At 45.1% G+C, this 27,750-nt stretch overlaps 2 protein-coding genes across 4 annotated transcripts in view; both read left to right on the forward strand.

The window, feature by feature from the left end:
• Nucleotides 1-3,064: 3,064 nt before the first annotated feature.
• On the forward strand, nucleotides 3,065-15,698 carry Tmem170a (transmembrane protein 170A). 2 transcript variants are annotated; one of them, XM_052166849.1, is made up of 3 exons: nucleotides 3,065-3,289; nucleotides 9,448-9,618; nucleotides 12,254-15,698. In XM_052166849.1, exons 1-3 carry the CDS (start codon nucleotides 3,157-3,159, stop codon nucleotides 12,382-12,384), a joined length of 435 nt encoding a protein of 144 aa, XP_052022809.1. In that variant the 5' UTR covers nucleotides 3,065-3,156; the 3' UTR covers nucleotides 12,385-15,698. The 2 variants fall into 2 exon arrangements, with proteins under 2 accessions (XP_052022809.1, XP_052022810.1); XM_052166850.1 differs by having other exon boundaries at nucleotides 9,448-9,549.
• A 6,573-nt stretch (nucleotides 15,699-22,271) lies between these two features.
• The window catches only part of Cfdp1 (craniofacial development protein 1), an 88,426-nt gene continuing 82,947 nt past the window's right edge, over nucleotides 22,272-27,750 (forward strand). The window contains exon 1 of one of the 2 annotated variants that reach the window (XM_052166238.1): nucleotides 22,272-22,471. In XM_052166238.1, coding sequence (XP_052022198.1) covers nucleotides 22,408-22,471 — 64 coding nt within the window. In that variant the 5' untranslated portion in view covers nucleotides 22,272-22,407. The remainder of the gene's footprint in view (nucleotides 22,472-27,750) is intronic. The other variant, XM_052166237.1, reaches the window with a different exon arrangement.

The following is a 27,750-nucleotide window of genomic DNA, read 5'->3' on the forward strand; positions in this document are numbered from 1 at the left end:
TGCGTCATTCCAATTTTACCTATGTGTTGTGCAACCAGGTTTTCTCTCTCTCTCTCTTTCTCTCTCTCTCTCTCTCTCTCTCTCTCTCTCTGTGTGTGTGTGTGTGTGTGTCTGCCTGTCTGTCTCTCTCTGTCTCTCTCTCCCTGTCTCTCTCTCTTGTTTTTTTTGAGACAGGGTTTCTCTGTGTAGCCCTGGCTGTCCTGGAACTCACTCTGTAGACCAGGCTGGTCTTGAACTCAGAAATCTGCCTGCCTCTGCCTCCCAAGTGCTGAGATTAAAGGCGTGTGCCACCACTGCCCAGCCTCTCTCTTTCTCTTTTAAAAGGTAACAGAAGCCAGACATACTTTGCACAGAAAGTTGCAAGTCAGCCAAAACAACATAGCAAGACTTCTTCACAAAACAAACTAACCAAAAAGGTAATAGAAAGTGTGGGAAATAAGAGAACTGGATGACTAGGAAAGGCAAACAGTCGAAGGCTCAAAATACATTTTCCCTTACAAAATATCGATTCTTTGCCTTCTAGGCCCTTCCACTTTGCTGTGAAATCAACAGATTTTCATTTCTTTATAGGCAATCTACAGGTTGTCCTTAGAGTTCTTCTAGGGACCTTTGTGCAGTTCTGGGGATCAAACCCAGAGCTGAAGTCATATGAGGCAAGGCATCTGTCACAGAGCTATATTCCCCAACCTAACTTTTTTTTTTAACTTTTCTTTGGGAGGGAGATGAACAACATCTGGGCATTCCTTGGATACAGCACATTTATGAGAAAAGGCTGTTGGCATTGTTCACTCTAGCATGTAAAAACAACGATCCTACAAAATCTAAAATGCTGACAAGATGTCTAAATCTACTAAAAAAAAAAACCCAGCTGCTTCAAAAGGTTTTAAAATTATTTATTTATTATGTGTATTACTCTGGATTCTCTAGAGGAAGAGAACTTATTCATATTTATTAATGGATATGTTAAATTATATATATATATATATATATATATATATATATATATATATATGATTTAAAGATGCTTGCAGGCAGCAGTCCAGCTAACCCAATAATGGAAAGCCCAAGAATCCAGTTGTTCAGTCCATGAGGCTGGATGACTCCGCTGGTCTTCAGTAGACACTGGAATCCCAAAACAGGCTCTAATGCCAGTGTCTTAGGGTTTTACTGCTATGAAGAGACGCCATGACCAAAGCAACTCTTTTTCTTTTTAAACATTTTTTTTTTTTTAAGATTTATTTTTTAGCTGGGAGGTGGTGGCGCATGCCTGTAATCCCAGCACTCTGGGAGGCAGAGGCAGGCAGATTTCTGAGTTCGAGGCCAGCCTGGTCTACAGAGTGAGTTCCAGGACAGCCAGGGCTATACAGAGAAACCCTGTCTCGAAAAAACCAAATCCAAAAAAAAAAAAAAAAAAAAAACCCAAAAGAAGATTTATTTTTTATTTTATGTATATGAGTACACTGTCGCTGTCTTCAGACACACCAGAAGAGGGCATCGGATCCCATTACAGATGGTTGTGAGCCACCGTGTGGTTGCTGGTAGTTGAACTCTGGACCTCTCCAAGAGCAGTCAGTGCTCTTAACTCCTTTCTCCAGCCCAGCAACTTTTATAAAGCCAAACATTTCATTGGGGTTGGCTTACAGTTTCAGAGATTCAGTTCCTTAACTTCATGACAGGAAGCTGGGCAGCGTGCCTGCTGGAGAAGGAGCCAAGAATCTTGATCCAAAGGCAGCAGGAGAGACTGTCTCTTCTGCACGGAGTGGAGCTTGAACCCTAGGAGTCCTCAACGCCTTCCTACCCAATAACACACTTCCTCTAACACGGAAGGCCACGCCTCGTCCAACAAGACCACACCTCCTAATAAGTGCGGCTTCCCATGGGCTAAGCCTATTCAAACCAGTAGATGGCGTGGTTCTGATCAAAGGTGGATCTCCCACCTCAAAGATCCAGCTTATGAGTATTCCTACTTTAAATCCCTCAGGGCTTTAGCCAGCCGTTGGGGTTTTAGTTCATGCCAGATGTAGTCAAGTTTACAACCAGGATTAGCCATAGCAATATGTGTGTGGGAACCTGTGCCACGGAGTGTGAAGGTCAAGGGACAACTTGCAGTTATGGGTTCTTTTTTTACCATGTGGGCCCCTGAGATGGAACTACGTGACTAGGCTTGTGAGCAGGTTACTTGCTGAGCCATTTTGCTGGTCCCAGAAGGTCTTTTCATTTCAGCTCTTAAAAGTTTCAACTTCAGTGACTTACAAAATTTCTGGCCCATTTTTAAAGTCTTATTTTTGAGTGTTGGTTGTTTAGAAATTGAACCTACAGTCTGTTTTGTTTCGTATTTGCTTTGGTTTTGATTTCGGCAGAGTTTCTCTGTGTAGCTCTCTGGCTGTCCTGGAACTCTGTAGACCAGGCTGGCCTTTAACTCAGAAATCTACCCCCCTCTGCTTCCTTGAATGCTAGGATTAAAGGGGCACACCATTACTGCCCAGAGAATCTACAGTCTTTGACACGCTAAGCAACTGGGGTTGGAATCTAGGGTATTGTGCAGCGAGGCTGGCTCTCTGTCAGTACATATTCAGCCTTACAGAGAAATTTGAATAGACTATTCGTCATCTCATTATTTATTTATTTATTTATTTGTTTGTTTGTTTGTTTGTTTGTTTTGGTGCTGTATCTTTTTTATACTATTTTTTTCAATTTATGTGAGTGTACGTGTACAGTACACGTGTGAAGGTAGAAAGAGCCAACCCATGGGAGTTGGTTCTCACCTTTCACCGCGTGAGTCCTAAGGATAAAAGGCAAATCCCTCATGCTTGGAGGCAAGCGCCTCGCCTCTACCCTGAGCACTCTCACCGGACTTGTCCTACTTAAAGGTGGCATTAAAGCGAAGTGCAGAGACCAACACACCCAGATGGAGCAGAAGAAACTTGCCACTAGGGGCGCAGCATGTCCGGGGTTTCTCTAATCGAACGCAGCGCCAGGGGGCGGGAACAACCGTTACCCCGCCCCCTCCATCTGCGGCGCCCTGTGATTGGAAGGAGAACCGATTACTATAGCAGCGCCGTTGGAGTGGGTGGGAGAAGAGGGCCGGCCAAAGGTGACGCCGTGGCTGTGGAGGTGCGGTGCTCCACGGCGCTCTGGGCTGTGGATGGCGGCGGGATGGAGCGCGAGGGGAGCGGCGGTGGCAGCGCCTCAGCCGGGCTCCTGCAGCAGATCCTCAGCCTGAAGCTCGTGCCGCGGGTGGGCAACGGGACCCTGTGCCCCAACTCCACTTCGCTCTGCTCCTTCCCAGGTACGCCCCGCCCCGCGCCTGCGCACTGCGCACCTGTCGCCTGCCCTCCCAGGGCGAGGCCGAGGCAGTCCTGGAATCGCACTGGGGCGACGGCTGTCCTGTCCTAGCGACTGCTTGTATCCTTCCTCTGAGAGCCTGTGTGCTGACCTTGTCCTCTGACTCTGTCCTACACCCATCTCCCCACCAGCTTGTCCATGGAGGAATCACTTGCTCAAACCTGTTGCGGGATTCCCCACCCGCACCTTGAAGAACTTAAGACACAACTTCTAAAATGCTCTTAGCTCCTACAGGAGTTTCTCCGCCGCCTTTCTGCTCGGAGGGCTTTTCAAGTTACAGTTACACTGTAGAATTGCTACAGTTCAGAAAGTTGTGGGGAGGAGAATTGCCTCCGCTGGGATTATTAACAAAGGCCTTCAGGGGAGGGTGTGATTACTTGCTTTGGATTTTTGAAGGCAAGATGACAGGCGGAGGGTTGGGGGTGAATTAGGACACTGCAGCAAAGAGAAACTAGCCCAGGGACGATGTAGAAGACGACGGGTGGGACTGCTGACTGCAACCTTCAGCCAGACACCTGCTAGTATCATGTACTTACTGGGCAGCGACTGCCAGGCGCCTCTCGGTAGACACCTGGGACCTGCCTGTGTAGTAGCTGACAAGGTGATTATCTTTTTTGTTTTGTGGCAGCTGAAGATGTTAGCTTGTGATCCTGCCCACCAGGGGAGTCTGGAAGTTCAGATACTTTCCTGAAGTATTAGTGTCCCACCTGACAGTGATTAAAAATAAATACATATATAAATAAATCTGAAAGTGATCACAAGTAAACACACACACATCATTCTGGAGACTCTCCCCCAAAAGATGAAGGGTTCATACTTTTCTAGAATTCAATTAGTCTATTTTTATTTATTTATTTATTTATTTATTTATTTATTTATTTAGGTTTTTTGGATTTGGTTTTTTCGAGACAGGGTTTCTCTGTATAGTCTGTCCTGGAACTCACTCTGTAGACCAGGCTGGCCTCGAACTCAGAAATCCGCCTGCCTCTGCCTCCCAGAGTGCTGGGATTACGGGCGTATGCCACCGCCACAACCACCCGGCTGTTAACTCATTTTCTTATTTCTCTCCTAACTATTTGGGAACTTTCAAACCTGAGAACGTGAAACACAGACTAGCAAGTATCCATGTGTTTAGGTGGGTGGTAAAAGACACACACCTGCTTAAAAGCTGAGGCTCATTAGGCAGTTATGAGGCGGTCATAGGTAGAGTTAGGCAAGCCTAGATGGCAGGCTACTTTAATTATGGGGCCTAATGAAAAGTCAGATGTTGCTGGGTGTGGAGGCTCACAACCAGAACCCCAGCACTCGGGAGTCAGAAACAATCAGATGTCTGAGTTGGAAGTCAGCCTGGTCCACATAGCAAGTTCTGGGTCAGCCAGAGCTACATAATAATAGAACCACACACTGAATTTGGTTGTCTGGCACTTTGGTCTCATTTACCCAAGAACAGCTCTTCTGTTTACTTCAGCTTTGTTTTGTTTTGTTTTGTTTTGTTTTGTTTTGTTTTGTTTTGTTTTGATACTGACCTGGAACTCTCTGGGAACTGAACTCAGGTCCTCTGGAAAAGCAGCTGGAATTCTTTATTTGGAATTCTGGTTATAATGGTTACTTGATGTTTTCCCTGTTTGAGACACTAAGACCCTCTTACTAGGAATCTTATTCAGGGTCCTGAGCCTGGTTCCCTTTTTAGTTTGGTCACATGGAAAAGGTTACCTTGTACTTTATGCAAACTCATGGCAGATCATTGCCCTAAAATATTCTGTGGTTTCTCTGCACTAAAAAGCTTTGAATTGATTTTTTTTTTTTAAATCCGCTTTTGCAATTTGGACATCTAGGATTCTGCCAGATTCTCATTCTAACTTGCTCAGATCTCTTTCGCTGTCTCTTTGTGTTTGTTTGTTTGCGACAAGGTCTCACTGTGGAGCTGAGGTGGTCAGAGAACCTGAGCCTTCCTGGTGCTAGTGCTGAGAGTCTAAACCTGCACCGCCAGGACTGACTTTTAGTTGTCATTTTCAACAATTGGGAATGACAATCATTTTCCGAACATAGGGTTTCACTAAATTAATGTCAAATCAAGCAAACCCAATAGTATTTTGATTGTGCTTTTGCTGATGTCACAAATGCATCCAACTTGGACAAGTCAGTTATTCATTTACTAAATAAGTGGTGTATCTTTTTAAGATTTTTAAAAAATACTTATTTATTTATTTATATGCACACACTACAGCTGTCTTTAGACACACCAGAAGAGGGCATCGGATCCCATTACAGATGGTTGTGAGCCACCATGTGGTTGTTGGGAATTGAACTCTGAACTTCTGAAAGAGCAGTCAGTGCTCTTAACCACTGAGTCATCTCTCCAGCCCTTCAAGTTTATTTTTATTTATGTGTATGAGCATATGTGTATAGATGCCCACAAGGAACAGAAGAGGGCATTGAATCTCTGGGAGCTGGAGTTACAGGTATTTGCACGATGTGGGGTTTGGGACGTGAACTTTGGCTCTCTGCAACAGTAGCAGTGGCTCAGAGTGCTGAGTCTTCTCTCCAGTCCTGTTGTGTTGGGGTGTCTGTTCGAAGGACCTTGACAGACAAAACAAAAGTCCTCCCATATGGAACAAGTGATCCATGGAGACATGGGGAAAAGGAAGGACACCATGTCTGGGAGAGACAGGAGAGAGGGCAGAGGAAGTGGTAGAGCGTGCCAGGGATGGTGTGTGCCAGGGACGGAGTGCTGCTTTCCACCAACTGATCAGGTACGATGGCACACAGCTGTAAACACAGCGCTTGGATGGCTGAGGTGGGATGGTTGTGAATTTGAGGCCAACCATCCTGGGCTCAGGCCTGAATTCAAGGCCAGCCCTGGCTATTGTTTGAAGAAGAATGCCCTCACCCTTGTGGGCTCATACGGTTGAATGCTTAGTCCCTGATTGGTGGAACTGTTTTGGGAAGGATGAGGAGGAGGTATGGCCTTATTGAAAGAGGTATGTCATGGGGTGGGCTTTGAGGTTGCAAAAACCCACATCAGGCCCTGTCTGTCTGTATTTCTATCTGTCTGTCTGTCTGTCTCTGTCTCTGTTTCTGTCTCTGTCTCGGCTTAGCTACTGCTCTAGTGTGCTTCCTGCTGTTGTGATAATGGCCTCGCCCTCTGAAATTGTTAATGTGCTTCCAGTCCAATGCTTTCTCTTAGAAGAGTTGCTTTGGTCATGGGGTCTCTTCACAGCAATAGAACAATGATCAAGACAAGCAGAGTCATCCCGAGAGTAAGTCATTGTTAGGGCCGAGGAGATGGTAGCACCTGGCAGACAGGAGACAGTCGGCAAGCGAGGGGTGCACCATTGACTGACGCAGACTGATGGGCCAGGAGCCTCCAGGCGGCCCAGCTCCAGCAGGAGTCACAGGAGTAGGCAAGACTCTAGTCCTTTGGGGACAGATGTGTTTCTTACAACCCCAGCTTTACAGAGGTTCACCCAGCACGGGAGTGTACCCAGCTGCAAGACCGGGAGCGGAAGGTTGAGAAGAGCCAGGAGAAAGGACGCCCGCTGGCTTGCCTGGCCCTTCCTGTTCCTGTTCTTTTTAGACTGGAGTGATCTTGGGGCCTGATGACCCCGGTTTGGGGGTTAAAGGCAGAGCGCTAGTCATCAGCAAGCCCATTCGTTAATTCAGTATCATCTGGAGGACACAGCTCTCCACGTGAGACTCTGCTCTTCCATTGTCTGAAAGCTCTGTGTATATGTACATGTATGTATCTCGCTCAAGATTTTGATACCACCGGGTCCAGAGTTTGAATCTCCAATTCTGATATAAATGCTGTGTGAGCATGGCAGCCAACTTGTAGTCCTGGCATTTGGGAGGCAAAGAAGGGATCCTCAGAACAAGCTGGCCAACTAGACGGGCGGAAGTGGTGAGGTTTGCATTCAAGAGATTCATCAAAGAGGCACCCAATGGCAAACTTTATCTCCACATGTGTGCCCATACACTTGTGATCTCACACACACACACATACACACACACACACACAGGGAGAAGGAGAGGGAGAGACGGGAGGAGTAAAAAAGAAGGCCCCCACAGTCTTGGACTTCCCAGTTCACAGAACCTTGAGCCAAAAGATTGTGTTACAGCAGCAGAAAAACCAACAATACAGCTGCCAAGGAAGACCCAGCTGATACTGCCCTTCGGTTTGAAGCAGTGAACAGGACATGCCGGAAGACAGAGAAACATTTTTGGCAGTGTGTTGAGCCAGGGAAACAAAAAGCACTCTACATTGATCAATAAATAGCTGTTAAACAGTTGGCAATTTAAGGTGCAGTAGATTAAAAAGAAATCACTTAGGTTTTTTTTTTTAAAGTGTTTTATATATACAAGTTTGTGATAGCTTTTAAAGTCTCATAAATACTCTGATCCTGAGAGTATTTTTAAAAACTACTCATTTAATATATATAATATTTAATATAATCAAGGCTTCTTTCCCCCTCAGAGTGTTTTAAGTGGTACTGAGGTAGCTAACGCATATGGCTGGAGTGGCGGTAACACATAGGATGAGGGTAGTGAGGGGTAGGCAGGCAGGGTTTGGGGGTAAGGGAGGGTAGGGGGCGGGATTTGGGGTTTAGGGAGGATGGGGGCGGGGTTTGGGGGTTTAGAGAGGATGGGGGCGGGGTTTGGGGGTTAGGGAGGATAGGAGCAGAGCTTGGGGTTTAGGGAGGATAGGGGGCGGGGTTTAGGGTTTAGGGAGGATAGGTGGCAGGGTTTGGGGATTAGGGAGGATAGGGGCCGGGGTTTGGGGGTTAGGGAGGATAGGGGCCGGGGATTGGGGATTTAGGGAGGATGGAGGCAGGGTTTGGGGGTTAGGGAGGATGGGGGCGGGGTTTGGGGGTTAGGGAGGATAGGGGGCGGGGTTTGGGGGTTTAGGGAGGATGGAGGCAGGGTTTGGGGGTTAGGGAGGATGGGGGCGGGGTTTGGGGGTTAGGGAGGATAGGGGGTGGGGTTTGGGGGCTAGGGAGGATAGGGGGCGGGGCTTGGGGTTTGGGAGGCTAGGGGGGTGGCTCATCAGGTGTGCTGCACTCCACAGCCTAGAATGGTGCCAACAGGATCCTGATAGCCCGTCCGCGGGTAGGTGCTGTGCTTCTGTGTGGGTGTTTGTTACAGCCAGGCTGCTGTGACAAAACTCCAAGGCTAGACCGTTGAAAGAGCTGGTTGTTGGTCAGTTTTGAGGCTGCAGGTCAGATCTGCGTGCTAACCAGCAGTCAGATTAAGGTGAAGACTTCCTTCCTACCTCTCACTCTTCCTGACTTGTTACTGTGTCTACAAGTCCTATTAATGAGTCTAAATAAGTCCCGCTGTTTAAACAGCTGATCGCCTGTGAGTGGAAGTTTCTGAACCCTTTAAAAACATAATAAAGAGCCGGGCGGTGGTGGCGCACGCCTTTAATCCCAGCACTTGGGAGGCAGAGGCAGGCAGATTTCTGAGTTCGAGGCCAGCCTGGTCTACAAAGTGAGTTCCAGGACAGCCAGGGCTACACAGAGAAGCCCTGTCTCGAAAAAACCAAAGGAAAAATAAAACGTAATAAAGCTTAGCATGGTAGTAGATGCCTATAATACAAGGGAGGCAGGAGGATCAGAGTTCGAGGCCCGCTTCGGATAGGTACTGAGTATGAGGCTATCCTGGGCCACATGATGAGACCCTGCCTCCCAATAACAAAAACAAGGTGCTAGGGAGGAGGCTCATAGGTTAAGTGCTGCTCTTGCAGAGGACCCAGGTTCAACTCCCAGCTCCCAACTGGTGGCTCACAACCATCTGTAACTCCAGTTCTAGGAGTTCCAATGTCCTCTTCTGACCTCCATGGGCACCAAACATGTATGTATGTACATTCGTACATACAGGCAAAACACACATACAATAAAATGAATAAATCTAATAAAAAAGAGGCTTCTCCATCCAACTTAAAAAAAAAAAACCAAATAAAAACACTAATGGCAAAACCCACTATAGACAACTTCCTGCAGACAAGAATGGGAAGACCGGGTGCAGGGGCGGGGACCGGGCCCCTTGGCAGCGCCCCACTGGGAAAGCTGGTGGCTCCAGCATTGCCTTTCTCTCCCCTCACAGAGATGTGGTATGGTGTGTTCCTGTGGGCACTGATGTCTTCTGTGTTCTTTCATGTCCCTGCTGGCCTGCTGGCCCTCTTCACCCTCAGACATCACAAATATGGTAGGTTGGTGTCGGTCAGCATCCTGTTCATGGGCGTCGTGGGACCAATCACTGCTGGAATCTTGACAAGTATGTTAGACGTTAAAACACCATCGAAAACTTGTAATGCGGTTACTCACCTAGTTTTAGGACTCATTTTAGAAATGGGCGGTGGGGGGTGCGGTGGGGCTGGGAACTTAGCTCAGTGGTAAAATGGGTCTTAGCAAGCACAGAGCCCTGGGTTTGGTTTCTAGCATGGGGTTGGGGGGAGTGTGTGTGTGTCTGTTTGTGTTTTCATGTTTACACACACACACACACACACACACACATATATACAAAATGAGTTTTAAAGTGTTAGCTTTTAAGTGTGGATCTTATTTTTTAATATTATTCCTTTATTGGGTTTTAATTTGTCTTTTAACTCTCAAGCTCATTCCCTGGCCAATCTCTTTGACTTTTTCTGAGTCAGATTTTAAATGCTTTGAGATGGGCCACTAGCAAAATAAAAGCCTTTCCCTGTGGGAGTCCCAGCACCTCTCTGGTCCCCGTTCCCTTGACCTGGGCTTGGCAGAAGGGCTCACTGATCTCTTCCACTCTTTCTGGTGTGATTCCTTTAGGGATAGAGAGTAAATCTGTTAAGGAAGATGATTGAGGGCTAGGCGTGCCAAGCAGCAAAGCTGACCTAGCACATCTGAGGCCTGGGTTTGACCCCAGCACCGTACACAAAGGAAGTGAAGTGTCTGATTCGTGTTTTTCAATCCACTATGTTCTCCACCCCAGACTTCCTGACTCGAGACTGGAGTAACATGGAAATTAGAAACTATTTTTAAATCTGCTTCTTTCTTTTGTCTTTGTTTGGTTTGTTTTGTGTTCTTGACAACTAGAGGAAGAAAAAATGATAAATCATTTTTAAATTTATACTTACACAGAACAGAAGCATGTATATTTATTTTCTAGAAATATAACCTTAAAATAAAATAAAAATAAAAATCATACTGTGCATTAGTAGGCACAGGTTGTATTTTGGTGTGTGTGTGTGTGTGTTTTAAGTAATTATTTTTATGTGCATTGGTGTTTTGCCTGCATGTGTATGTCTGTGTGAGGATGTCAGATATTGGAGTTGCTGACAGCTGTGAGTTCTCTTGTGGGTACTGGGAATTGAACCCAGGTCCTCTGGAAGAGCAGCCAGTGCTCTTAATCACTGAGCCAACTCTCCAGTCCCAGCCATTTTTAAATATATATTATATACAATATATTTACATTATAAAATATATGTTTATATTACACAAAATATAATCTATATAAAATTATAAATGTATTTATAGAACACAGGAATGTAACATTCCTAATTTGTCGTCTATTTATTTTTATGGTAAATTTAAACCCTGAGCTTTGAGCAGAAATGTTCATTTATTTGGTCTCTTTGATTGGCTTTCTTTCTTTTTGTTTTTTTCCTTCCTTCCTTCCTCCACCTCTCTCTCCCTCTACTTGATGCTGTAACTGTTTCTCTGTGTTCCGTGTCACTAAATGCTGCAGTATCCACAGGGACTTTCTGGCCCCTGAGACAGTAGAGCCTGGGTGGAGGAGCCAGCCACACCCTTGGGTGCCTAGGGGGAGAGGCCCGTGTCTGAGGACCTGGTGCTGTAGTTGGCGCACAGTAGCTGAGCAGTGCTTCCTTTTCCTGCTCTCCGGGATTTTCCTTGCTTTCTTCCTCATTGACTCTCGGGAGGAGTCAGGTCAAGTTCCTCAGGCTTCTTTCTTTTCTTTAAGAAAGCTCAGTTACAGAGGCTCTATGAGACTTGTGCTCTGACACCTTGGTGACACTGATGGCCCCTGGAGGCAAATATCTAATATGGTTTGCTTCTGAAAACATGAATAACGTCTCGTGTCACATTTTAAGAATGTGTAGTCTTTATTTTGAGGTGCTGAGAATGGAACCCACAGCCTATATCCTAAGGACATGCATTGTCATGGAGCCACACCCTCTACTTCCCTGTAGATAATTGGATTTCAATGACTGTGTTTCCTGAGTATCTGTGACTCTCAAAGGGATATCTGGGTCAACACAGGTCTGGGTGTAGAAGATGAGACAGGGTGTCTGGGTTGGCACCAGTGTTTCTGAGATGGGCTCCTGTTCTCCAGGAGGTTGTAGTGACTATAGAAAGGGAAATAGCAACCTGGGAAACAGAAGGGACCCTGTGTCCTCTGTGACCCGTGTCCTTTGAATCCCATGTTGATTTCTCCCTCTTTTCTTGAGTGGAATCCCCCATTTAATAGCATGTGGAGCTCGGATCCCCTGTGCCCTGGAACCATTTCCTGATCTGTCTCAGTAGATTGTCATCCATCGCCAAGAATGTATTTGGTGACCATAGGCATGTGGTCAGCTAGCAAGAAAAGGAGGGAGGGGTGATGCTGTTCCCGAGAGGGAACTGCTGTCTTGTCATCTCAACTGTCACTTCAGATCATCCAGTAAATAGGAGATGCCCAAGCTAAGGGAGTCCAAATCTAAATGCTGACTTGCAAACCTCACTAAGAAAGTTAGCATGGTTACCAAAAAGCTCAGAGAGCACAAACTTTCCGTTCATAACTAAATAATAAAAACACTATCTCTGGACAGGGAAAATTTTAAATCTTCTATTTTGCGATGTCATTAATCTCAGGTTTTGTTGACTAATTTTTTTTTTCTCTCTCTCTTTCTCCTTCAACATGCTTGAATTTGAACCAGGCGCAGCAATTGCTGGGGTGTACCGGGCCGCGGGGAAGGAGATGATCCCCTTCGAAGCCCTCACGCTGGGCACCGGGCAGACGTTCTGTGTAGTGGTCGTCTCCTTTTTACGGGTTTTAGCTACTCTATAGCATACGCCCTTTCACTGTGATATGCCATCCCTGAGTTTTATAGACTCCTCAAAAGGAATGGACGGTGTCATGGTTTCTTCATTCCTCAAATGGAAGCAACTAGAAGGTGTGAGAGTGTGAAGATCGCCACAGACCTTTCTTCTAGTCAAAGCTCCAGAAACTGAAGACCCTTGTGGACACCAGTCATTCCCAGCCAAAGCAAGCTCCTTGGCGTCTCTTCTCTTGTGGCAACTTAAGAAGTTTTACACGCACACACCGTCACCTAAGCCATCAATGCCTCGGAGTCTGCGTCCTTCCTGTGCAAAAATGTATCGTTGCTGTTTCCTAGCAACAGTGGAGCATGCTGCTTGATTTCAAGGGGCTAGGCTGCTCTGTACTGAAAGCTTAGGTCCTGGCAGGAAAGCCAAGCTGGCTTGGGCTAAGCCAACAGACTGGTGGAATGTCCCAGGAAGAAGTGAAGTAGAGTTCAAAGCAACAGCTTTGGTTCCACTGTCAAAAGTAGGTGACCGCTGAGAATGTGACGTGTTATGGATAACTATCTTGACCTCTGATTATTTAATATGTTTCAAGAGATGTGAATTTTATCATTTGATCAAAATAAGCTAGCTAATTGAGTTTTTTTTTGGTTTTGGGGTTTTTGTTTTTTGTTGTTGTTTTTGTTTTGTTTTAAAGACATGAGGTCTTGTTTTGTTGCCTAAGCTGGTCCAAACTCCTGGGCTCAAGGCATCCTCCTGCCTCAGGCTCCTGAATAGCTGGGACAATAGGCATCACTGTCATGCCTAATCGAGGTTCCTTTTCCCAAAGAATGTCCATGACACCTTGTTATGTTTAATACTATCCATCTTAAACACACAGACTTTCTTAAATGGCTTGACTTGACCTTCAAAACCAGGTAGATTAGGATATTCTTTGGACATTCAGGCACAGATAAGATACTTGCAGGATTCTGTTAGAGTTTTTCTTGGTGGTTTTGTTGATTGGATGAGTCTGTGCTTGTGCAGTGTGCTGAAGGGTTAGTGGCTATTGGTTTTCCTCACACCGTGTTTACCTAGCAGTGGCTCCTCAGCCCGCCCTTGCAGTATTTGAGTATCCATTCCCAGAAAGTGCCTAACACTTCAGACATAACCCCGTCCAGCCTTCTTATTTTTCTTCCAGAGAATTTATGTCCTTAAAGAGTAGTAGTAGTTTTTAACTTGATTTTAGCTATTTTAATTTTTAACTCTACTGCCTAACTTTGTTTTTCCTTAAAAAGGCCTCTAAACTGTGACCTTCAGAAAGGAAAGGGAGTGTAGAACTTAGGCACCTTTCTTCAATTCAACGGTTTTGTAGAAACTACAATAAAATACAACAGCCATGTTGTAACCTGTTTTAAAAGTAGCTTCTGGTGATTAACTGACATTTTTAAAAGAAAATTTTCATTGTGAGATTAAGACTCACAACCTATGAGGAAATAAATTTATCTTAAAGCAATATGCTCTCAGCTTCTGGTTAACAAGCAGCCAGGAGGTCTGGCAAGATCTTCAGCAGGTTCTCAGGGTCCGCGTGATGGATCCTGAGAACCATCTCCTGCCCTTGTCTCTGCTCTCCATGTGCTGTTCACATGTATACATAAATACATAAATGTAATTAAAATTTCTCTTTAAATACCCAAGAGGACCTCTGGCACTTGCACCCACATGCACATACTTCCTGTCCCCCATGTACACGTGATTTTAAAGTTTGGTAAAATAGCTGAGCAGATCAATTTGCCCAGTAATGACATCAGGGGAAACTGTAGGAATGGCTCCAAAAATAATTGGCTCTTTCCTTTTGACCACCGGTTGTCAAAACTGTGGTGGTGATCAGATCAGATTTGGTGGGCAACTAAAATGCAAATAAATGGCTTTTTATAATCCCCAGCAAAAAGAGCAACTCTTTCTTCTGACAAAAGATTTCCATTTTCAGTCTGAGGGACTTTGAGTTTGGAAACCACCCCTTCAGCTGGAGAAACTGGAATGTTGTACTGGGCCTTGTGGGAGCTGGTAGCATCACTGGGAGGAGGCCTTGTGTTACTAAGCATTCTTTGGGATGTAATTTTACACACTAAGCACATAGGTGAATAGGTCGTTGACTGTTGCCCTAAAAAATAACTCGTGAACATATTCATGATTAGAATTTTAGGTTGTATTTACAACCAAGATACAAAAGTTAGGGTGTTTTTGTTTCCATATGTTTCATCAGCTTTAAAAACAAAAACTTGAAATGTATCTTCAAATTACCAAGTGTTTCATCTATCCCAATGTGTGAAGCATTTTTTTGTGTGTGTGGGGGGGTGTTTTGTTTTGTTGAGACAGGGTTTCTCTGTGTAATAACCTTGGTTGTCCTGGACCCACGTTGTGGATCAGGCTGGCCTGGAATTCATACAGATCCACCTGCCTCTGCCTCCCAAGTGCTGGCTAAACGCATGTGCCACCATGCCAGGCTGTGTGAAGTGTTCTTTTGTGCATAAATGTACATAGAGTCTACAGACTGAGCTCTGCGGCTTGAAATGTTTTTCGGAAGAAACCATTTGAACGATAAAGAGTGCGTTCCACTTGGATCGCTTCTCTTCCTCCTCTTGTCTCAAACTCCAGTTATCTGCCTTGGTGTGTGTTGAACACATCACCTTGAGGAATTTCCTCCCAGTAAGGACTTTCTTGGGCCCTGATTCCTGAGTCTGTGTCCCCCCTTCTCATCCTCTTTTAAGTTCTTAGATAGAGAGGCGACCCCCAACCCAAAGCTGATTTCTTGACGCTTTAATGGGATTCTGGGGTAAACATTTAAGTTCATGTGCAAAAGTGTAATGATTGTGAGCAGATGCATCTCTGGGTTGCACACTTCCATTGCAGCAAGACTCCACTTGGGAAATGCTGGGAGCATCGAGCAGCACTTCGTGCGAGTAATGGCGTCCTTCCTGTGTCCTTTAGGTTTTTAAATTGTATGTTGGCTTTCTATTCCAATGTCCTTTGTGACTGCCCTGGTTTCCCTTAAGTTATTGTGACAGTGCAGGCCATGCCAACCTTCCCTAAGGAACTCTTTCCTGGAATGTGAAGCCCCGGTGCCATTAATGGTCCACGCGCAGAAGGTTTTGTGAACTTGTATTTCTTTCTTGTGGACTGTGTAAGGCTGGTTATGACCAAAGTCAGTTTAACTTTTTATATTAGGTTATTGCACTTAACTGCTATAGTCAAAATGATCAAATCTTTGTACATTAGAGATTTATTTAAATATTATTTTTCTACTGACATTTCTAATGCTAGTATAAATGTTTATTATCAATAAAGAATTACTTTGAATTCTTTGAGTTAGGATCGTGATTTTTTGTTTGTTTTTGTTTTTAGATTTTATTTGAGGCAATGTCTTGCTATGTATCCTTGGCTAGCCTCCAACTATTCATGAAGCTGGCCTTCAGTTTGTGGTAGTCTTCCTGTCTCTGCCTCTGAAGTCCTGAGGTTACAGGCCTGCCACCACACTTGGCTCTGGAGTTGCTTCCCTCCCCCCGCACCCCACCTAGTACTATTACTGCTGCTACTGTTACCACCACCTCCTCTTCCTCCTCCTCTTCCTCCTCCTCTTCCTCCTCCTCTTCCTCCTCCTCCTCTTCCTAACTTTAGTTTTGTTCTCTAATTATATTTTTCTGGACAGGACCTACTGTGCAGCCATGACTGGCCTGAAACTTGTTTAAGGCTGTTCTGGAACTAAGATCTGCAGGCCCTAGCCTCCCAAGTACTGGGATTAAAGGCACGTGCTACCATGGCTGGATTCCTTTCCCCCAACCCCCACTTTTTTTGGTTTTTCTTTTTGTTTTGTTTTGTTTTGTTTGTTTGTTTTGTTTTTCTTTTTCTTTTTGTTTGTTTGTTTGTTTTATCGAGACAGGGTTTCTCTGTGTATCCCTGGCTGTCCTGGAACTCACTCTGTAGACCAGGCTGGCCTCGAATTCGGAAATCTGCCTGCCTCTGCCTCCCAGGTGCTGGGATTAAACGCTTGTGCTACCAGTGCCCGGCAAGGACAGCCATTTTTAACCACTGAGACATCTTGCCAAACCCTGGAATTGTATTCAGTTGTAATCTTTTATAATGCAATTCTACATGTTTAACTGTATTTCTCTTATGTTCAACTTTATAATAATTTATAACTAAATTATATTTCAGAAAATGTGGTGAAGCTGTGTGCTTTAAGTGAAAAATCATTAATTCTACTGATCAGGTCATTTATTCATATTAAGAAGCTTTGTAGCCGGGCAGTGGTGGCGCATGCCTGTAATCCCAGTACTTGGGAGGCAGAGGCAGGCGGATTTCCGAGTTCAAGGCCAGCCTGCTCTACAGACTGAGTTCCAGGACAGCCAGGGCTATACAGAGAAACCCTGTCTAAAAAAAGAAGCCAGAGAGAGAGAGAGAGAGAGAGAGCTTTGTATGGGGCCTGGAAAGATGGCTCAGTGGATCAAGGATTTGCTGTGCCAGCAGGAGGACCAGAGCTCAGATCTCCTGCCTCAACTAAATAAATCTAGTGTGAGAAAGACAACTCTGCCAACTTCTGCCCTCCACATGAATATTCGCCTTCTCACACACACACACACACAAGAACATACATGTACACCATATATGTGAAAAAGGCTTTTATATGATCCTATACTAGGATGGCCAAGTAGTATGCAAATAATTTACAATTTCAATGGTCTACTGGAAGAACTCCACAGATTTCTGTAATTTAATGTCCTCAGTGGCTAATATGCCTCTCTTGTTTTTAGCAAGTTTGGTTACTCAGTTTGGGCTAATTTTTTTTTTAATTTTTTTAATTTTTGTTTTTTGGATTTGGTTTTTTCGAGACAGGGTTTCTCTGTATAGCCCTGGCTGTCCTGGAACTCACTCTGAAGACCAGGCTGGCCTCGTACTCAGAAATCTGCCTGCCTCTGCTACCCAGAGTGCTGGGATTACAGGCGTGCGCCACCACCGCCCGGCTCAGTTTGGGCTAATTTATCATCCATTCTTTGTCTTGTAAAAAAAAAAAATATTTTTTGAGACAGTGTCTCACTGTTTTCTTTGGTTGTTCTGGAACTCACTGTGTAGACCAAGCTAGTCTCAAACTCAGAGATCTGCCTGCCTCTGCTGAGATTAAAGGTGTGCACCGCCACACTCGGATGTAATGTTTTTGGATTTTTTTTTTCTTTTTTCTGAGACAGGGTTTCTCTGCATAGCCCTGGCTGTCCTGGAACTCACTCTGTAGACCAGGCTGTCCTCGAACTCAGAAATCTGCCTGCCTCTGCCTCCTAAGAGTCCTGGGATTACAGGTGTGCGCCTCCACTACCCGGCTGGATGTAATGTTTTTAAGCAGTCCGTTTGTGTACAGTAAGGACACGAATGTGGACTTAGAGCTTGGTAAATTTTTACGTGTGTGCACCTATGTGACTAGTGGTCAGATCAAGAGACATGCTTCTGTCATCCTGGAAGGATTCAGGCCATTAGGTATGGATTGTGAGGTTTCGGCCAGAGATCCCCATGTGTCTATGGACCTGAGACATAGGAAGGGATTTCTAGTTTCCATAAGTCACAACCCACACTTGAAAGTGGAGGCTGGAAGATGAAGAGTTAAAGGTGCTGAATTTGGCAAGATGATCCCTCAAATTATTGCCAAGGCAACAGTGAGTCAAGCACCTTCCAAGAGTCAGAGAGTGAGCACTACTCTAACTGTGTTGCCCCTGAGTAGAGGGACGCCTGTTGCCTGTCTCTAGCCTATTTTTGTCCTGCTGGATGATGACGTAATGTTACCATATTTAATCATATTTTTAAAGAGAAGCTGAGACTCTAGACTGTTTGAAATCCATCCATTTTTAAGTGCTGACCCCTTTTCTTTTGTTTTTCTTTTCCTTTCCTTTTCTTTTCTTCTTCTTCTTCTTCTTCTTCTTCTTCTTCTTCTTCTTCTTCTTCTTCTTCTTCTTCTTCTTCTTCTTCTTCTTCTTTTTTTGTGCTATTTGAAAGACAGGGTTTCTCTGTGTGGCCCCGGCTGTCCTGGAACTCACTCTGTAGACCAGGCTGGCCTGGAACTCAGAAATCTGCCTGCCTCTGCCTCCCAAGTGCTGGGATTACAGGCATGCACCACCACCGCCCAGATCCCTTTTCTTTTTTTCTTTTCTTTCTTTTTTTTAAAATACTTATTTTATTTATTTTATGTATAAGTACACTGTCTCTGTCTTCAGACACACCAGAGGCATCAGATCCCATTACAGATAGTTGTGAGCCACCATGTGGTTGCTGGGATTTGAACTCAGGATCTCTTGAAGAGCAGTCAGTGTCCTTAACCGCTGAGCCATCTCTCCAGCCCCCCCCCCCTTTTCTTTTTTTGATCCTTTTTATTTTTGTTGCTAGAGATCAAACCCAGAGCCTTGAACTCATTGGCCTTGAGCTACACACTTGAATGCTCCTAGATGGACTATCGCATGTTTCAGAGCTTTAGTGAACTTGCCAAGCACCACTTTAAAAAAGCATCTGGAAGCTGGGCAGTGGTGATATGTGCTTTTAATCCCAGCACTCTGGAGGCAGAGGCAGGCAGATTTCTGAGTTCGAGGCCAGCCTGGCCTACAGAGTGAGTTCCAGGACAGCCAGGGCGACACAGAGAAACCCTGTCTCAAAAACCCCTCCGCGCTAAAAAAAAGAGAGAAACAGTACAGAGAGCATGACACTGTACAGTTCTCACAGTGAGCACAGTGGTATGCACAAATGGACTCCAAAAAAAAAAATCAAAAGAGTAAGCACTTAAAACTTTATATATAAAAACAACGAAAGTTCGCTGTTTGCTGGTTCAGTGGTTAAAAGCACTGGCTGCTCTTCCAAAGGTCCTGAGTTCAATTCTCACCAATCACATGGTGACTTACAAACAACCACCTATAATGGGGTCGAGTGCCCTCTTCTGGTCTGTATGAGGATAGCTACAGTGTACTAAAATAAATAAATCTTTAAAAAAAAAAACCCTCCATGTAGATGTTCGGCCATACTGCAGGATGCAGTGGGCTAGGTAGCTCACCGTGGCTAACCTGCTCAACTTTGGCTTGCCTCCTGAAAACCAAGGGGCATATAGATGGGGCTTCGTCGGCAAGAGAGGAAGAGTGGCACAAGTCAACATCCAGCAGTTCTACCCCAGGGATTTTGTTCTTATGTCTTGATGGCGTGATGTGATGATTTCCCCCTCCCTATCTGTCTTGAAAATTTGCATTATTTTCTGATTTGTTTCCTGCCTCATTCCTTTATCTTTTCTTTTTTTTTCTTTGTTTTTTTTTTTTTTTTTACTTCTTTTTTAAAAATTGAGTATCACAGCTGGGCAGTGGTGGCACAAACCCAAGTCTTTAATCCCAGCCCTCAGGAGGCAGAGGCAGGCGGATCTTTTGAGTTCACAGCCAGCCTGGTCTACATAGTGAGTTCCAGGACAGCCAAAGATACACAAAGAGATCCTGTCTCAAAAAGTCCTTTACCCCACCCATCCAAAAAGAGTATCACTATGTAGTGTTGACTGACGTGGAACACGTTATGGAGACCAGACTGGCCTTGAGCTCACAGAGATCTACCTGTCCCTGTCTCCTGAGTGTTGGAATTAAAATCGTGTGCCACCACACAGGACTTTCTGTCTCATTCCGTTAAGCATCTCAGTGTAAGGGCCAGAGGAGGTGAAGAGGTTAAATTTGAGGGCACAATCAAGCTTGGGGCACATTCTTTTACGTCACCCTCCCCAGCCCCCTTTAGACAGTATTCCACGCTGATATTTTGGGGGTTGTGAGCTCTCAGTCTGATTCCTATTGCTATCCTCATGGCTGATTCCCACCATGTTTTGCCCACTCATCCAGCGCATTGGTTGGTCCTACTGATTTCTCTGCTAAGGTTTCCTCCACATTTTCCTCCTTCATGTGCTCCAAGACTTCAATTATTTTCAGTACAGTATGCATTGCATTTTTACCACAGTGTATATATATATATATATATATATATATATATATATATATATATATATATATATATACATATACATACATATATTGTTTAGCCCTGGCTGTCCTGGAACTCACTCTATAGACCAGGCTGGCCTTGAACTCGGAAATCCGCTTGCCTCTGCCTCCCAAGTGCTGGGATTAAAGGCGTGCACCACCACTGCCCAGCATGACTTTGCTTTTAGTGACTGACTTTCAGAAAGTAATTCATCGTGGTGGTTTTCTTGTTGGCCTTAAGAAACCCTCCAAAATGAGCTGGACATGGAAGCAAGCCAAAGTTGAGCAAGTTAGCCAGAGTGGGCTGCTAACCCACTGCATCCTGCAGCACTGCTAAACAGCGAGCTGCTTTTTTTTTTTTTTTCTTCGAGACAGGGTTTCTCTGTATAGCCCTGGCTGTCCTGGAACTCACTCGGTAGACCAGGCTGGCCTCCAACTCAGAAATCCACCTGCCTCTGCCTCCCAGAGTGCTGGGATTACAGGCGTTCGCCACCACCGCCCGGCTTGCTTTTTTTTTTTTTTTTTTAAATCCGCCCACTCGGGAAGCAGAGGCAGGCCGATCTCTGTGAGTTTGTGACAAACCTGGTCTACAGAAAGAGTTCTAGGACAGCCAGGGTTACACAAAGAAACCCTGTCATGAAAAGACAAGAAACAAATCCTTTTCAGATTTACTATAAAGCTTCCTTGTGTCCTATGTCTTGAAAGTTGTAATTAGGCCTGGCGAGAACTTGGGGGGCAGAGGCAGGTGGATTTCTGAGTTCGAGGCCAGCTAGGTCTACAGAGTGAGTTCCAGGACAGCTAGGGTAACACAGAGAAACCCTGTCTCGAAAGAAAAGGGGGAAAAAAAAGTATTTATACCTTGACCAAGATGCTGGTTGAGAAAGGTGGTGTTTGAGGCATAACAACGAAAAATTGTTTGCCTTTCAGCTTCACCTTATGGTTTCCTGACAGGCCACCTCACGAATCGACAAAGTTTTCAAGATTTTGTTTATTTTTATTTTATGTGTGAGTGCCTGCATGCGTGTGTGTAAGTGCACCTCGTACATGCTTGGTGCCCATAGAGGTCAGAACCAGGGCAGTAGTGAACCACCATGCTGGGGATGCTAGGAACAGAACCTAGTTTTGCTGCAAAAGCAACAAGTACTGTTAACCTTTGGGCCTTCTCACCAAGCCTCACAAATTTAATTGCTTTTCCATCCATCTTTCCCGCTGTTTCACTTGCACTGTAAGTATCAATTTAGCACTTTGTGCAGTGCCTTCCTTCACAGATAAGCGCATTTCCTTTTCTCTTTTAGGTGATTACCGGATTGTTGATTCATTAATGTTGAACTTACTGCCAACAGTACTTGTAACTCAGGCCTGAATGTAGCTTTCTTAACAGGCATATTTTCTCAGGAAAGCTCATCGCTGTTTTCTTGCGCTTATAATATTAGACAGAGTTTTGGTAGTTCTTGGGATCCATTTTAGGCAGCAAAATCACCCAGAAAAAAACAAAAACGCATGGGTAAAGATACTAAACTGCATTAAAGGACTCGATTCTAGCGAGAGAATTGAATCAAGAAGGCGGAGCCTCACCCTTGCTCAAAAAAGTTGATGGAAATTTTAACATCTCTTCGACTCTCAGCTTTTACTCTCTACGCATGTCCTGGAGTGACATTTTAATCACTAATTTTAGAGTTACAAAAAATATTAGCGAGTGAGCAAATTTGAATATAAAAAGACAAGTATAAAGAGAAAACTATTTCCGCAGATAAGCCAGTCTCCATCAAGGATGCAAAACAGCGTTGAAAACTACAAGCCCCAGCATGCATCGCTTCCGGAGGGTCCGGAATCCCAGAAGGGCCCATGTGTAAACTGACCAACCGCACCAGCCGGAAGTGTCGTCTTTGACCTCGTGGCACTGTCTGCGCATGTGCGCTCGCCTTTAGGGCGGCCCTAGCTGCTGGTCCTGTACCTCTATGGTCTCGCCCTAGAGTTTCGCTATTTTGGGGCAGTGGCCGCAGTCGTGTCGGTAGCAGGCCCCAAGTGACAGCAGTATGGAGGAATTCGACTCCGAAGACTTCTCCACGTCGGATGAGGATGAGGACTACGTGCCGTCGGGTGAGCGATCGGCCTGAGGCGAAAGGAGGGTGGTTCCCACGCTTCACACCTCACTCGGGACTCTCGAGGTCCCCAGGGCGTGGGCCTCGGGGTCGCGAGGCTCCCGTGGCTCGAGGGCTCCGGGGGTTCAGTCCTCAGGACTCTGGCCCCCAGCCGGCCTGGAACACGCGTGTGTCGGTTCTGCACAGCTGCTCTCCCGGGCCGCCGCCCCCTCGGAGCGCGGGAACAGGCGCGTGAAGCTGGCCGGCTGAGCGTACTATCTATCGCTCTGAAACGTTCTGAAGCCGACCCGGACATTGGAGGCTGTTTTAAGGAAATTGCCAGCTTCCTCCACGTCCGAGACTGAATTATCCGCCTCTGGGTTCAGAGGGATCGACTTGTTAGAAATTTCCTGTAATAATGTATTTTGTCACTTTGCAGTAGCTGCCCATTGCCCTCTTTTAAGGACTTTTTTAAAAAGTTTTACTTTTAAAGATTCATTTTATGTCATGTATATCAGTGGTTTTCCTGAATGTATGTCTCTGTGCATCATGTGCATGTCCAGGGCTTCTGGGATTGGAGATACAAGTAGAGCTGAGCCGTCTCTCCAGCCCCTTATTATTTTTATTTGTGTGTTTATGGAGTGTTTTCAGGTGACCAGAGAGGACAGGAGAGGGTATTGGATCTCCAGGTGAAGGAGTTACACTCAGTTGTGAGCCGCACAACTCTGGAACCAAAGTCAGATCCTTTGGCCGTGAAACACACACTCTTTAATGGCTTAGCTGGTTTCTTTTCTTGGGGTGGGGTAGAGGAACACACTAAGAATCCAGCTTATGCGAGGTCCAGGCAAATCTTTTTTGAAATTTTTATTTATTTTATCTGTATGCGTGTCTTGTCTAAATGGACATCTATCTGTACATTACTTGTATACGTGGTGTCTAGAAGAAGGCATTGGATTCCCTGGAAATCGAATTATAAACAATTATGGACCCTTGAACTGGGCTAGAAATTGAAAGTGGCCCTTTGAAAAAAAGCTGCCTGTATTCTTAAACCTGAGTTGGCTCTCCAGTCTGGTACGTCTTTTTTGGTTTTTTGGCTCCCCCCCCCCCCGCCCCCCCCCAGACAGGTTTTCTCTGTATAGCCCTGGCTGTCCTGGAGCTCACTCTGTAGACAAGGCTGGCCTCGAACTCAGAAATCCGCCTGCCTCTGCCTGGGATTACAGGTGTGTGCCACCACTGCCCGGCTTAAGACTTTTTTTTTTTTTTGTTTTTGTTTTTGTTTTTTAGATTTGTTTTTTTTCGAGACAGGGTTTCTCTGTATAGCCCTGCTGTCCTGGAAAGACCAGGCTGGCCTCAAACCCAGAAATCTGCCAGTGCCTCTGCTTCCCAGAGTGCTGGGATTACAGGCGTGCACCACCGTCGCCCGGCTCAGTCTGGTATGTCTTAATTCCAAAAGATAGCCCCTCCTCATCTTGTACCTTGCTCTGGCTTAACCATTTCCTTAAAATTATTTATTCCAGTATAGTTGCTTAGGTGAAACGCAACTCTAGGGGTTGTGGATGGGGAAGCTAGCTCTACAGCTTAAGATCCTGGGTTCAAATGCCCAGCATCCACATGAAAGCTGGAGGTATCTTGTGGGGGCCTCTAACTGTGGTGTGTTGAGTGTTGACAGCAACAATCCTGGGATCTCACTGGCTTAGTGAGCTTCTTGTTAGTGAGAAACACTGTCTCAAAAAAATAAGGTATAGAAAGTTCTCTCACAAAGGTGGCTGAAGAGCACCTAGACACAGATGTTTATATTATAGTTTATAACAGTAGCAAAATTCAGTTATAAAGTAGCAACAAAGATACTTTTATGGTTGGGGGTCGCCACAACATGAGACTCTTTATTAAAAAAGGGTGGCAGCCTTAGGAAGACTGAGGCCCTAGAACAAGATGTCCACATCTTCCTTTAAACACACACACACACACACACACACACACACACACACACACACACGTCATTTTTATTTATCCATCCAATCAAAAAGTTATGTTGTGCCAGTTATGGTAGTATAAGCCTATAATCCAGAAACTTGGTGGGTTCTGAGGCAGGAGGGTTGCTGTAAGTTTGAAAATAGCCTGCTCAACATTGTGAATTCCAGACCCGCCAGGATAATGTAATAAGTTCCTGTCCTGGGAGAGGAAGAGAGTCTGGGAGGATGCTTCAGTTGGTAAAATGTTTGCCTTGCAAGTATGAAGACCTGACTTCAATTTAACAGATTTATGTGGTAAACGTGCCTGCCGCAAATGCTCAACAGTTACATGATACTAGGAAGAGACAGGTAGGAGGATGCCCTTCTGCAAGCCATTCTAGACATTCGTGAGCTCCAGCCCAATGAGAGATCTTTCTCAAAAGAGGTGGACACTTTCTTATGAATGACACTGTAGGTTGGCCTCTGCCACTACAGGAAGGCATGCACATGAATACAGCGGGGTGTGGGGTATGCAGGAGGAACTTTAGCATTTACTTTTTAAATTTCATGCATGTTTGCATGTGCGTGCGTGCGTTCCTGAGGAAGCAGAAGAGAATGTCAGATCCTCTGGACTTAAGAATTACAGGTGGTTGTCATGGGTGCTGGAAATGAAACTCCAGTCCTTTCTGTAATAGCAGCAAGGTCTCTTAACTGCTAAGCCATCTCTTCAATATCTTTCTGCCAATTTTTAAAAAAAATATTAAAATTTATTTTAATTTTTAAATTGCATTTTATGTACACGCGTGTTTTGCCTGCATGTATGCTTGTTGAATGTGATGTCAGATATTTCAAGTCTGTTTAAGGAAACTGCTTTCTCCTTTCACAGTCTGGCTTTGCTAGTTTCTTTTGACTTTATTCATACGTACTGAGTCTCTTTTTAGCACTCAGGGTTCCTTCTCCTGTTTCCACCGTCCACTCTTCAACCCCTAGGCCCTCTCCAATTCTCCTACCTGCCACTGTACCTGTCTTGATTAGATAAGTAGTCCATGGTTTTCTTATTGCCTACTGTATGGACAGCTATGTAATATGCTGTGCTTGCTTTAACTGGACCTCTTTTCTCTGATATTAATGAATGTTTTGTTTTACAAGTTTGTGTGTGTGTGTGTGTGTGTGTGTGTGTGTGTCCAAGTGCATGCCAGAGTGCGCATGAATGAGTTAGAGGATATCACGAGGGAATTGGTTCTCTCCATCCACTATGTGGCTTCCAGAGAGAGAGCTTGGGTTGTCAGGCTTGGTGTCAATGCGTCTATCCACTGTGCCATCTTACTGTTCCCGTTTTAACTCAGCTGCCCATGCGCTTACCACTAATCTGACTCTAGGCTTTCAAAATTTCCCAAAATCATCTCCCAGCATACTTAGGTTCCTTGGGTTCTTATCGCTGTCTCTTGGAAATTGACCTCTGCCTTGGCCTCGCTCTGTTTTGGTGTGGTTTTCCTCTGCCCTTTGGAGCTTTAAACCTCAGGTCTTTCAGCATGGTTCCTACTCTTTCGGGTCCTCTTTATTCCTTCTCTGTATTCCCAGGTTCTCTCTCTGTCTCTGTGTCTGTGTCTTTGTCTCTCTTCGTCTGCTGGCCTGTCTCTGTCTCTCCCTCTGTCTTTCTCTCTCAAAGGGTGTCATGTGTGCCACGCTGGCCTTGCAGTCCGTATGTAACTGGTGTGACTTTTGAGTTCCTGATCCTCCTTCTTCCACCTTTGCAGTGATTCTGGGTGTGTGCCTCCATGCCAGCCTCGGATCTCCTTGTGTCTGACCACTCTCCATGGTCTTGTTTTTTGCTTTGTTCCACCAAAATGAGAAGAGAATATGGAGTGGCTTCCCAAGGAAGGGTGCATTGCAGAAGCATTATTCTGAGACCTGGAATGTCTGAAGGTTACCTCAGGCCAGTTTGATGGGTTGTTGTTAACAGAATTCTAGGATGGAAGCAGTTTTCCATCAGGATTGTGACAGTGTTCCTTCACTTGCTTGATGCCTGTGTTGCCATTAAGTCTGTCTTGTGGTCCGGAGGCAGCTCAGAGACAGAGGGCTTTGTCTAGCATGTGCTGTATCTTGGGTTTGATCACCAAGGCATCTGCTAGTCTCAGAAGGAATCTTCCCTTTGCTCCTATTTTCCTGATGGAAGAGGTCACCATAATTGCCATCACTGGACACTGACTGACTTTGCAGTCAGAGAGCCTGACTTGCCTGGCTTTTGTTTCTGTTTTGTTTCTCTGGAATCTTAGGTTTGTTGTTATTGTTGTTGTTGTTTAAAGATTTATTTATTTTATGTATGTGAGTACACTGTTGCAGTCTTCAGACACCAGAAGAGGGCATCAGACTCCACCTATTACAGATTGTTGTGAGCCACCATGTGCTTGCTGGGAATTGAATTTAGGACCTCTGGAAGAGCAGTCAGTGCTCTTGACTACTGAGTCATCTCTCCAGCCCTGGAATCTTAGTTTGATCACCAAGGCATCTGTTAGGAATCAAGGAATCTTCTGAGGCAGGTTTTCTTACGGCCCATGTGGCCCTGGGTGCTCCTTAGATGCTTGCATGGATTTTGTTGGGCATTGTACTGAATCTGTAGGTCAGTCTGGGGAGAACTGATAACCTAACAATCTTCTCTACTAGTCTGAATGCGGTGTCATGTCCATGTAGGTCTTTTATTTCCAGTTGCTTGTTGGTTGCTAGAACATGAGAATGCAATACTTTGGCATGCTAAAGTATTGCATTCTTCAAACTTGCTAAACTCATACATCAGTTCAGGGGATTTTATAGATTCCACAGGATTCTCACGGTAGATAATGATGTCAAGGTTGAATTTTTTGTGACACTCTTAGGTTTCTTTTGCTTGACATGTTGTACATGGTACTTCTACGATGATGTTGAGTAGGAATGATGAGAAGGAACGTTCTTCTCTATCTCTGCTCTCAGTCGTAAGGAGGCTCAGAGAAGGACCTCAGTTATTCACCATTTAGTAAGAGGTTGGCTAGCTCCATTCGCAAATGCCCTTTATGTGCACATAGCTTTAAAACACTTCAATGATAACTCACTACTAACTCACACAAGCTTCAAGATGTGTGCTTTTGTACTGTCCATTTTACAGATGAAAAGGTGGAGGATCAGAAAGCATAAGCAAATAGTCGAGGGCCACCAGTCTTGATTGTTGCTGAATGGCGGTTGTGGTGGCACATGCCTCTGATCCCAGCACTTGGGAGGCAGATGCAGACAAGACAGGCTCAGAGATGAATTTGACGCTAGCCTGGTTTACATAGTGAGTTCGAGACTAGCTAAGGGTGCTTAGTGATGTCCT

The sequence above is a fragment of the Apodemus sylvaticus genome, chromosome 21, assembly GCF_947179515.1.
Source record: "Apodemus sylvaticus chromosome 21, mApoSyl1.1, whole genome shotgun sequence".
Lineage (NCBI taxonomy): Eukaryota > Metazoa > Chordata > Mammalia > Rodentia > Muridae > Apodemus > Apodemus sylvaticus.